We start from the raw sequence: 12,524 nt of genomic DNA, 5'->3' as shown, positions 1-12,524 counted from the left end.
AAAAATTTTCTTTTATACTTGGAGATGATTATGCTCATAGGGAGACTGCTATGTCAATGTGTCTGATAAGGAAGAAGCATTCAGTAAATACACTGTCTTACCTAAAATACTATCTTTCCTATTCAAGGTAAGGAATTATTTCCTATAATAAGCTTGTTCAGATACCTCAGATACTCTGTAGCTCACTAGGATCCAGATTTAGTACCTGACCTCCATTCATATTCTCTCTGATTTGCTCCCTGCCAGCCCCCACTCCCAGTGTTTCCCCCACTGCTTTGTGACCTGTGCCAGTCTGTATCCACATTTTCTGTATGGCTGTGGGTTATGCTGTGCAGACTCCTCTCTGTTTGGTTATGAGTACATCTGTCTATATGGGGATGGATGTACTCCCTGAATGTGTGGACACGTAGGTGATCAGAGAGGTAGGTGCAGAACTTTCCCTCTGCTAGGTGTGGGCAAATCTCTGTGGAAATGGCTGTATAGGGTTGTGTCATCTCTGTCTCCCCTATTCCCCAGATAGTCCTGCCAATGGAGGATGAAGAGAAAGATGACAGCTAACCTAAGTGCTTATATACCAGGCCCAGTTCTCACCCTTTACATGTAAAGTTTAATCCTCACAATTTTAGAAGGCTGGAAAAAAGTTACCACCTTTTAAAGAAGAGGAAACCAAAGCAGAGGTGTGTAAATCACATGTCCAAACAAACTGACACTGCTAGTCTCACAGTGAGGCTTCCAATCCAGTTTACCTGGCTTCAGACCATGCTCCTAACCACTACACCATGCTGCCTTTCAGCAAAATTACCTTCCGATCTCTAGAACGAGAGGGAGTGAGATTGTAAAGGAAGCATTCAGACAGCAAGAATCTGTGTCCTAGGAGAGAAAGCAAAGTAGCTGCCGGAAAGAGTAGCAAAGGATTAGGTGACCAATGGTATACAAGAAAAATAAATAAATTATAATCAAAATAACCTACAATGATTTAGAAAATGTCAATATTAATGAACATATTGCTTCTTAGAACTCTAAAGCATGTTACTGTCTACAAAGCACATTTACAAACAGTCTCATCTCTGCCTCAGCACAACTCTTGAGTGGGGTATTTTAGTGCTTACAAAAGAATAATCAGGGTCACCAGATCAAGTAACTTAAGACAACAATACACATTACTCGACATCTTCAATGAGATCTAAAGCCTTAATGAATCTTTAGTCTAGTGGCAAAGACAGATTTAAATAACATTAACTATATTGTAACAAGCACAATGAAGGGAAAATTGAGCCCAGAATGGGGAATGAGTAGTAGCTTCTTAGGAGAAACCTTCCAAAGCTGCTAAGACTTCAGCAAAGTAAGTAATAACTCACCCAGCAAAATCACTTTCCATAAGAAATAAAGCTCCTAATATTCTGCTCTGCACCTTAAGTTTCAGTTTGTCATGTTAAAATGTATCAAAATTTCCTATATAAATGTCAACAAAATTAATTTGTTACTTTTTCATAAAAATAAAAATACTCTTGATTTCTAGCACTCTATACACAGTGTATGGGTTTCCCTGGTGGCTCAGGGGTAAAGAATCCACCTGCCAACGCAAGAGACATGGGTTTGATCCCTCGGTCAAGAAGATCCCTTGGAGAAGGAAAATGGCAACCCGTTCCAATATTCTCACCGGGGAAATCCCAGACAGAGGAGCCTGGTGAGCTACAGTCCATGGGGTGACAAAGGTTGGACATGACTTAGCCACTAAACAACAACAACACAGTATGTACACGGAAGGCACAAAATGATTGTCAAGATTACAGCCAATGTCCACTGATACACAAAAGAATAACCAATAAATTTCAAATACTAAGCCTTTTTTTTTTACAGTGATCTAAAACAAATACTGATAGATTAATCTAGTTTCTTAACTTCTAGAACAGTGTCATACAACAGAAATATAATGTAAATCATATATATAAACTTTCCCAGTAATCAGATTTAAAAAGGTAAAAGAAACAAGCGAATTGATTTGAATATTTCTGAAATATAATCATTTTGTCTGATGTAGTCAATTTAAAAAATTATTGACAAGATATTTTAAGGTCTTTTTTTTTCTTTCTTAAAAAAGCGGAATTGCATCACTCCCAGAATTCATAGTGTGAAGACCTAACACCCAGTACTTCACAATGCGACTATATTTGGAGATAGGACCTTAAAATAGAAAATTATGGAGACTTCCCTGCTGCTCCAGTGGCTAAGACTCTGCTGCGCTCCCAATTCAGGGGGCCCTGGTTGGCCCTGGTCAGGGAACTGAATACCACATGCTACAACTAAGAGTTCGCATGCCACAACTAAATACAGAAGATTACACAGCTAAGACCTGGCACAACCAAAATAAATATATATATTTTTTAAAAAGAGATAAAATGAAGTCATATGGGTGGGCTTTGAATCCAGTGACTGGTGTCCTAATAAGAAAAGATTAAGACACAGAAGGGGATACAACTAGGAGAAAGCCACGTGCAAACTAAGGACAGAGGCTTCAAAAGAAATCAAACCTGCCAATACCTGTACCTTGGACTTCAAGCCTCCAGGATTGTGAGAAGACAAATTTCTGTTAAGTCACCCAGTTTGCGGTATTTTGTTATGGCAGTCCTAGCAAACTAAGATACATGTTAAGTGTTCAGTGTGTATTTTACACTTGCAGCACCTCTCAATTTGGACCAGCCACATTTCAAGGGCTCACTGGTCAATTGTGACTAGTGGCTACCACAGTAGAGCTCTAGAAAACAGAGCTTCATGAAAATATACCACAAAAGTTACAATTATGCCAGCTGCAATAATTTTTCTGTAAACATATGCAAATAAATATTTAATAAACATACCTCATCTCAGATTAAAACTTCAAACCCCCTAAGAGCAAAATACTTCACTAACTAGGAAACCTACTTTCTTAAGTTGAAGGTTTTAAAAAGGACACTAAGTACAAGTGAACTTTCCCATTTACCTATCAGGCACATTATAGTCTCGCCCTTCTTTGCAACGACATCTTCGGACATCACAATGCTCATAGTGCTGCAGAAGCTCTTGATAAGCGTTTTCCTCTAATTCCCAAGATGCATCTCTGTAAAAGATGCAATACAGAAAATGGACTTTGGCCTTAAATATTACATAAAAGGATATCAATCTAAAAATAAACTCGTAACAAACTTAGGAACAAGAATAAAATTTGTTTTTTTTAGGATCAATCATTCAATTCAAAATATAAATCCATTAATGTTATCTTATCCTATAGTTCATTAGTCTCAATGAATTTCAAATATTAAATGAAAAATTAAGTAGAAATTTTCTGAAACTTGTATTTCTCTTAATATTTCACTTCCAATTTTTAAAATTTCAAGTTTAGTACCATTATTTCTGGATTTTCTCACCTTTAAATATTAACAAAATTCTTTTCATACACTTTAAATTTAAGCCACATCTTGATTCTCATATAATTTATACATACCATTCTGAGGCCTATTACACTTTTGTATAAGTCCATGAATACGGTACACAAGTGAGGTATACAATTATTAAGAGACTATTAACAACTAATGAGACAGTTAAGTCACAGTGCCTGGTCCCAAGGACTGGCAATCTGAGGAGGAGGAAGTGGTAGTGAAGTAGGCTTTAGATTTCCCTTTTTGAAATGGCTGCTTATCTACGAGTACTTTTAATCAATATAAATGACTATTTCCATTTTTATTAAATTCTACATTTAAAACATCTTTTCATCAAAAGGTTAAATGTAACTCACTTTTCAGGAATATGAATTCCCATTCTCAACATCTCTTTCTGAAATATATCACTATTATTGCATATAGTACACCTAAAGAAAAACACTCCTGCATTTACTGCTTGCACCTATAGTGGAAAACAGAAAATACATGGTTAATAATTTAACAGATTATCAGGTTATGAATTATATAGCTAACAGAACATGTGCTACTTTTAACATACTATGAAATTTTATTTATGTTAGTGGTTCATAAACTTTGTTAAACTAAGTTATCGCACTGCTAAAATTTGGAGATATTTCTCCCAGTGGGAAAAAAAAATTAAGCCAATGAATTGACTGTTCTTTACATCTCTCACCCATGTGTTTCTCAACCTTTTGTATCTAATGTCATTTCTGTTCCCCAAAATTGTGTTGTCCATCACTCTCTGTGAATAAAACAGTAAAAGCTTTGGTTACTTAATCTAGGAAGGATGTCTAAATAAATGATACATATAAAGCATCCTTGGTTCTGTTTTTAACTCAATCTCTGTTAGTTTCCTTTCCAAGGGGGAAGAACATAAAACCCATTCTCACTGCCTCAACAAATACAAATACAGAAGCAGCAGGCAGAAGATATTCAAGAGAAAGAGTAGCCAATTCTCAATTTTAAAAACTAGAAGCATACACTTATTTAATAAATATTTAATCCCCACTATATAGGTACCAAACACTATGCCAGTACCAAAAACAAACATAAAATGACTTAGATTCTGTTTCAAGGAATTCTTGTGAGTAGGCATACAGTATAAAAGTACTTTTAGGAAAGTACATACAGCAGGAGAAAGGAAGAAGTACTGAAGTTTATTTAAGAGCCTGGCAAAAATGTCACAGGAATGGTAAGGTCAAAACTACGTTTGGAAAAAATAGGGATCTGCCATGAAAACAGGATAAAAGATAACACAAGGAAAGGGAATAGCACTTATTAACTCTCAGGGGCAAAAGGAGTACATGTGATTGGGGAACTTAATCTCAATATCCTTAAAGATTACGTGCTGACCATACTGAACTAAGTAATAAAAACACAAAGATAAGTCAAAGTCAGTAGCGTGAAGAACTGACAGGGAATAAGGCATGCAGGAGCCAACAGGCTCCAGCAAAGGCCTAGTTAATAAAAAAAGAAAAACTGTCTGAAGTGAAATCACCAAGGGCTTAAGATACAAGGTGGCAAAAAAGGATACACAAAAAATATTAAGCAGACCTGAAAGACTTGGGCAATGATTTGTGGATGGTGAAGAAAGAAGTGAACAAAGAATCCAGGTTTAGCACACACACAACATGTGAGAGGAAAATAACAAGTTGTTAATGAAATCTCTGCTGAACCTAAAGGATCTTTGAGCAGTAGAAATGGAAAGAAAAATAGCAGACATGAAGGATACCAAGACCACAGCAATGATGGAGAAATCCAACATGAACAAGAATAGTGACAATTCTTTCCATATATAGAATGGAAAATCTCCATCAATTTCTTTGATACTATAGTCTCTACTCACAAAATCCTAATATATACAGTATTTGAAGAAGTCACAAATAAAATTTGCTTTTGTTGTTCACTCAGTCATGTCTGACTCTTTGCGACCCCATGGACTGCAGCACACCAGGCTTTCCTGTCCTTTACCATCTCTTGGAGTTTGCTCTAACTCATGTCCATTGAGTCAGTGATGCCACCCAACCATCTCATCCTCTGTTGTCCCCTTCTCCTCTTGCCTTCAGTTTTTCCCAGCATCAAGGTCTTTTCCAATAAGACTGCTCTTTGCACCAGGTGGCCAAATTATTGGAGTTTCAGCTTCAGCATCAGTCCTTCCAATGAATATTCAGGGTTGATTTCCTTTAGGATTGACTGATTTAATCTCCTGGCAGTACAAGGCACTCTCGAGTCTTCTCCAGCACCACAGTTTGGCGCTCAGCCTTTTTTATTGTCCAGCTCTCACATCCGTATATGACTACTGGAAAAACCATAGCTTTGACAATATGGACCTTTGTAGGCAAAGTAATGTCTCTGCTTTTTAATATGCTGTCTAGGTTTGTCATGGTTTTTCATCCAAGGAGCAAGTATCTTCTAATTTCATGGCTGTAGTCACCATCTGCAGTGATTCTGGAGCTCAAGAAAATAAAATCTATCTCTCTTTCCATGGTTTCCCCATCTATTTGCCATGAAGTGACTTGACTGGATCCATGATCTTAGTTTTTGGAATGACAAGTTTTAAGCCAGCCTTTTCACTCTCCTCTTTCACTTTCATCAAGAGGCTTTTTAGTTCCTCTTTGCTTTCTGCCCTAAGGGTGGTGTCATCTGCATATCTGAGGTTGTTTCTCCCAGCAATCTTGATTCCAGCTTGTGCTTCATCCAGCCCAGCATTTTGGATGATATATTTTGCATATATATTAAAGAAGCAGGGTGACAACATACAGCCTTCATGTACTCCTCTGCCAATTTTGAACCAGTCCAGTTTTAACTGTTGCTTCTTGACCTGCATACAGGTTTTGCAGGAGGCAGGTAAAGTGTCTGATATTTGCTTAAAATTTGCTTTAAAGTGAAAGTAAAGTCGTTCATGTTCAGACTCTTTGCAACCCCATGGCCTGTAGCCTACCAGGCTCCTCTGTCCATGGAATTTTCCAGGCAATAGTACTGGAGTGGATCGCCATTTCCTTCTCCAGGGGATCTTCCCAACCCAGGGACTGAACCTGGGTCTCCTGCATTGTAGACAGATGCTTTACCGTCTGAGCCACCAGGGAACCACATATAATTCTCATCCTACTGCACAGGTTTGTTCCTCCTTCAACTCTTTCTATTAATGGAGTTCAGAGATTAAAAAAACTTTTTCTTTAGGTATGATTATAGCTACCTAAACTGGTTAAACTCCATTTACTATTTCAGTTAGGACTTGTACCAGAGTGGAAAAGCCACTGAAGCTCCTTCAAGAAACATGACTCAAGAACAAGTTCTGTCCTTGTATGCTCTAACCATGTAATAAATGATTGTTAATATTTACATCACAGACAGGTGTCCACATGGCCATGATATTATCTTACACCTGTGTAAAGTACATCTACTTTTTTGTTAGTAGTACTATTTCTAGTTTTTAATGACCGAATTAGAAACTTAGTACTTTCAGAGTTCACAAAAAGTACTATGAATACTAGGTCAAATTGGAAAACCTCTGTTTCATTATTAACACAAAATGAGGCAAATCAATACTAACATTTCATTTTACTAAATACTAAAAGCCAAACTTTATAAACAGTATAAATTTAAGTGATTCATTTGATAACTGGCATTATCAACAATAATTGCCTATCAATTGACACTTTCACACGTGTATATTACATATTTGATTTTATTAATAAGTGGGATCTTTTTAAAATTTTAAACTACCCTCTGAATTGAAGAAACTGCAGATTATTAAACTACCTTCTGAATTGAAGAAACTGTAGATTATTTAATATTGTTTTATGATATTCAATTTACCTGAAAATTCATCATCAGGTTTGACATACAAGGTGGCTCTCAAAGAACTATAATGTATTTCAATTCACTAGACAGTAATCAGTTTAATTTCAAATGTTATAACAAAGTGTTTCTCTGTGTGTGTGCGTGCTCAGTCGTATCTGACTCTGCAATACCATGGACTGTAGCCTGCCAGATACCTCTCTACACGGAATTTTAAAGGGAAGAATACTGGAGCAGATTGCCATTTCTTTCTCCTGGGAATCTTCCCAAACCAGGGATAGAACTTGCCTCTCTTGCGTCTCCTGTGCTGGCAGGCAGATTCTTTATCACTGTGCCACCTCAGAAGCACATGACAAAATGTTAACTAAACTAAAAAAAATAGACCTCTTAACATTAAATTGTCCTAGCTTACAATTTATTATTTCACATATCTTGGTTTTTCTAACTTTAAGCATATAAATAAACTTGGGAATTAAAGACTGTATTATTTTTTGTGATATACAAACAAATTCCTTGGGTAAAAACAGTATTTTCTAAATTTAAAAATACATTAAAAGGTAGTATCTAAAGTATTTACCAAAACATTACTTGTACGCTTCAACAGAGTAATTTTACATGTAAAATTTTATTCAATAAAGCTATTTTAAAAAGTTACAAGTAGTAAGAGCTAAAACACATGTCTATTCTAATTCAAATCAACAAGCAACATACTTTATAACAGAAAATGTTTACAAACTATCTTACCTGCAAACAGTCTCTATGAAACCAAGCATTCTTACAACAAGGACTTCGTAACACATTGTAAGTTGGAATAGGCTCTATAAATTCCAAGCAAATGGTGCACAGTAAGGAGTCTCTACAATTATTAGGTGTAATTATTTGAACAGGTCGATGTTTCCAACAAAATGACCTAAAAATGTAGATTAATTTAAAACAACATCTAATAAATTATAAAGCACAACTAAGCTAGCATTACAATTCGTATCTATTAGAGAAAATTCATTTCTCTCTCTCACAATTAACTTAAAACAGGCTGGGGAAATGCCACTGTAAATCAGTCTTATCATCTATAACCAAGGAGAGCTAGATTTTCCAAATGTGAACCTTTCGGTGGTGAGATTCACCTCACAGAATTTCAATAACTGATACTATGTTGAGAATTATGAAATATTGTTAGTAACAGTATACACATTTGTACTCAAACCTGCACAAAAATCAAAGGAAGGAACTCATACTTAAAATATTATTTTAATAACTAAAGTACAAACAATAATTATTCTTAACCCAATAAATTTATTTCCATTTGCATTTTCTACACTGCAGTTTTCATACATAACAACCCATTAAATAGGTCAAGAGCACAAAGACTAAACGAAATAAATCACTCATGATAACAAACACCAAAATTCATAAAATCTTGATGTTTAGAGCTGAACTCAAGAAACAAATATTTTTGTTTCTTGGGCATCCCAGGGTAGTTATTTTTTTGACTGCATCAAATTTACATGTCTTCAATTTACTCAATAAGAAAACAGATAGCCCTGTGAAAGAAAAGTATTAAATCTAAAAAGTAACATAAAATCTAGAATTATATAAGATGGAAATTTCTATTGAATGTGAAATAAATTAACACTTCCATATTTTATTCTAGGGTTGAAAGCTAGAGGTGAATATTAATCATTAAGGCCATTACAGATATTGTAGTTCTCTAAAGTACCCATATAACCTCAGTGCAACTTTGAAAAGAAATTTTACAAAGGAATTATATAATTAGGGAGATCCATATCCATTTTCCACTTTTCCTTTACATCTGCTTTCATATTTGACAGTTAATTAACTCACGCAAAATTGCCAGTGAACTGGAAAATACATTCTCTCTGAAGTCCACATGGGAAATGATAACTTCGTTTACATCGGGGTGCGACACACCCAATTGAAGCACCCGTTTTCTTGCAAACAGAACATTTCTAGAAGAAAATATAAAAGTAGGGATTATAACGTAGAAAATTTGAGTACTATAGGTAAGACCAAGGTATAAATGAATTTTCTTTGTGGAGAGTCTGACAATTACTTTCACCATACAATAGCTGTGGTTATAGTATATTAAAGACATTTGCTGAAAAAAATTGTTTTACTCAGAAACAATCTAAAGAGTCACTCATATAACAATTTCTGATAAAGGAAACATCTTTAATCTAATGTGGGTGAAACAGCAAAGCTTCTTTGCCTTCCTACCTGCTAAAATATTTTAAACTGAAGGGTTTGTATACATAAAGATTATACATGAAAGTCTCATTCAAATTTCAACAGAAAACACAGTTAGGAAATATTTATTATATATAGGACAACAGCAAACAATTCTAAAAAATAATTTGTAAAAAACTGGCGAGGATCACTCAATCTTAAGCAAATGAAAAAGTGTTAAGAAACCTATAATAAGTAGGTTAAGTAGTGGTTCCCCAAAAGTTATATTCAAGGCCTAATTCCTGGTACCTTTGAATGTGACCTTACTTGGAAACATGTCTTTGTAGATATGTTAAAGATCTCAAGATGAGTTCATCCTAGATTTAAGGTGGTCCCTGTAAGTCCTTATAAGTAAAAAGAGAGAGAGATTTAACACACACAGCGGAAGGCCACAAAAAGATGGAGGCAGAGATTGAGGTATGCTGCCACAAAGCAAGGAATGCTAAAGGCCATCAGAAAGGAAGTATGAGCAGATTCTCCCTCAGAGCTTCCAGAAGAAGCCAATCCCTCTGACAGCTTGATTTGGAACTTCCGGTCTCCAGAATTCTGAGAGAATACATTTCTGTTTTAAGCGACCCAGTTTGGGGTAATCTATTATAGCAGCCCTAGGACACAAATACCACTGCCTCTAACTTAAATATCAGTATAATATATAAACAGAAAAATAATTAGATGAATCAATCATTACTAAAATACAGAAGAGTATTTCATATATCTTGGAACCTTTGGGATGACCATCATATTGGCCACTGATGAAGGGATTATACTGTCCACCTGTCAAGCACTGCCAGGTTGTAGAAGGATACCTTGCTAACCTAAGTCTCTCCCTGTAAACTGACACACGGAATTCTATTTTAAGGTTGTAAATCGAGACACCTCTTCAGGATCAAGAAATTCTTACAGGTTCACAATATACTCAGAGAGGATATGATGTCTTAAGAAAGGATTTCCAAACAGTACCTGTAGAGGCCATCTTTCATGACAAGTTCACTATCACCACAAAGACTGAGAAATTTTGATACTAATACTCTCAACAAGGCCCATAGGTAAATGCCACTGTTAACCTTTTCTCCAAGGTTTTCCCTTGTGCCTTAGAACCTCTACTTTATCATTACCTCCTCTGTATCTTGGGCTTCCATAGTAGGTCAGATGGTAAAGCATCTGCCTGCAATATAGGAGACCTGGGTTCAATCCCTGGGTCAGGAAGATCCCCTGGAGAAGGAAATGGCAACCCACTCCAGTATTCTTGCCTGGTGAATTCCATGGACAGAGGAGCCTGGTGGGCCACAGTCCATGGGATCGCCAAGAGTTGGACATGAGTGAGCAACTAACACACACACCCCTGAATCTTGAATATCCTTAAAAATAACCACTTTCATATCTTTGTCTCAACCAAAATAAAATTCTCTGGATGCTTCCCTTATAGAACTTCTTGTATGAAGCTGCTTATTTTTCCATCCTCCTTAATTTCCAGACTTGGCAAGGAATGGACATGAAACATAGATAGAGGTAGGGAGAAGGACAAACAGAACATTGTTTTAAGTTCTGTGCTGCAGACTGTAGGCCATTACTCTACCTTCAGACTTAAAAAGATCTGGTCCTTGAACCTAATGCCACCTAACTAACTTCCTCCAGACTTTGGCACCCTCCTCCGTATTTTAATTCTTGCTATCATTCTAAATGACTTCTGCACTGATAGGACAATCTTTTTCTTTTAGTTCCTCAATTAAAATGTGTCAATGCACTTCATCTCCACTTCAGTGTAATGAAGAGTCCTTCCATGCTCTACCATGGAAGTCATCAATTCCAGTACCCCATTCTCTGAACAGAAGCCCCTGTACTTCCCATCTTCTCGTTCTGTAACTCTCATGGTTGCTACTCAGAACACACGGAGACCTACAGTCTATTCCCTCACGTAAGAACAGCCATCACACAGAAGATTCACAGACTGTAACTGAATGAACAAGGAGTTAAAAAGTTCAGAATACTTATCTCGGAGAGCAGGGGAAGGCACTGAACATAAGCAAACCATGTCACAGAAGAGCCACAAGACAGAAGGAGACCATAAATGATTGGTCTGTAGAGCTGTGTAGTTTCCATCTCAATCCAACCCAGCAACTGAGGCATAAGAATGAAAAGTAAATAACTGGATTGCCTCAGGATAGAAGGTCTGAAGAACAGTTGAATGGAAGTAGGATCATAACTCTGATGGGTAAGAGTGGATGAAACAATGGTAGGTTAGAAGAAGACAAGCAGTGAAATCAGTATTGCCACACATGTTATCCAAGGTTGGTTTAGCTCTTTCATTTGCAAAAATACAAAATTTTCTAAAATTTACTGTGTTTGACAAAAATAAGAACATAAAATCAATGTCTTATCAATTTCTAGTAGAGAATGTGATGGAAAAGACTTCCTTGATACTGACAATATTTATGGTACAATGAGTAAAGTAATTTACTTACCAGTTTAGAAGCCCTAGTCACTTCTTTCCTGATATCTTCTATTAGAAAACCATAAACTCCTTCTTCTTCTTTACCCCTCTGCCAAATTCCACTTGACATCAACTATGAATATATTCTCAATTAGAAAATAAACTCTAAGAAACTTGTTTGGAATAAAAATATATATCTATAATATTCCAATAAAAATGGATATAAAACAACTCAAATTTCAAGTATCTCTTACCTATAATAGTTATTTTTCATAGTCAAAGAGGCTACTCATATTCTTTGATTTCAAAGACACTATATATTAACAGGTTGTATAAGTAAACTGGTTTCCAAAAAGTATCACAGAAAATAACAGGGAAAGGGAAGGAAGACAAACAATAAACACTTATGATCAAGTTTTAGGTGGGAAAAAGTGGCAAATACTAAAAGATGTATACGTAATAGTAATAAATACTGTGGAGATAATTATCAGTGATATTTCAGGTTAACTCTATAAATCTAGCTGGATTCTGAATCATAAAAGACGTAATTACAGAGAATCTATTTAATGAAAATAAATTTTTAAAAATAGGTTTTAACTTCAGTTTAAATA

The 12,524-nt window shown here is 35.8% G+C and overlaps 1 protein-coding gene and 1 long non-coding RNA gene across 2 annotated transcripts in view; one reads left to right on the top strand and one right to left on the bottom strand.

The window, feature by feature from the left end:
* G2E3 (G2/M-phase specific E3 ubiquitin protein ligase) overlaps positions 1–12,524 on the bottom strand; it is a 71,425-nt gene that overhangs the window by 20,673 nt on the left and 38,228 nt on the right. The window contains exons 4-8 of the mRNA XM_052659392.1: positions 11,945–12,046; positions 9,081–9,205; positions 7,983–8,148; positions 3,773–3,879; positions 2,981–3,097 (exon numbers count right to left, since the gene is read on the bottom strand). Of these exons, the coding sequence (XP_052515352.1) occupies positions 2,981–3,097; positions 3,773–3,879; positions 7,983–8,148; positions 9,081–9,205; positions 11,945–12,046 (617 nt within the window). The remainder of the gene's footprint in view (positions 1–2,980; positions 3,098–3,772; positions 3,880–7,982; positions 8,149–9,080; positions 9,206–11,944; positions 12,047–12,524) is intronic.
* The window catches only part of LOC128066372 (uncharacterized), a 45,517-nt gene that overhangs the window by 27,374 nt on the left and 5,619 nt on the right, over positions 1–12,524 (top strand). The gene's annotated exons all lie outside the window — the stretch shown is intronic.

Source organism: Budorcas taxicolor, chromosome 21 (assembly GCF_023091745.1).
Source record: "Budorcas taxicolor isolate Tak-1 chromosome 21, Takin1.1, whole genome shotgun sequence".
NCBI lineage: Eukaryota > Metazoa > Chordata > Mammalia > Artiodactyla > Bovidae > Budorcas > Budorcas taxicolor.
Note: the sequence above shows the minus strand (reverse complement) of the source record. Positions and strands in the feature narration are given on the sequence as shown.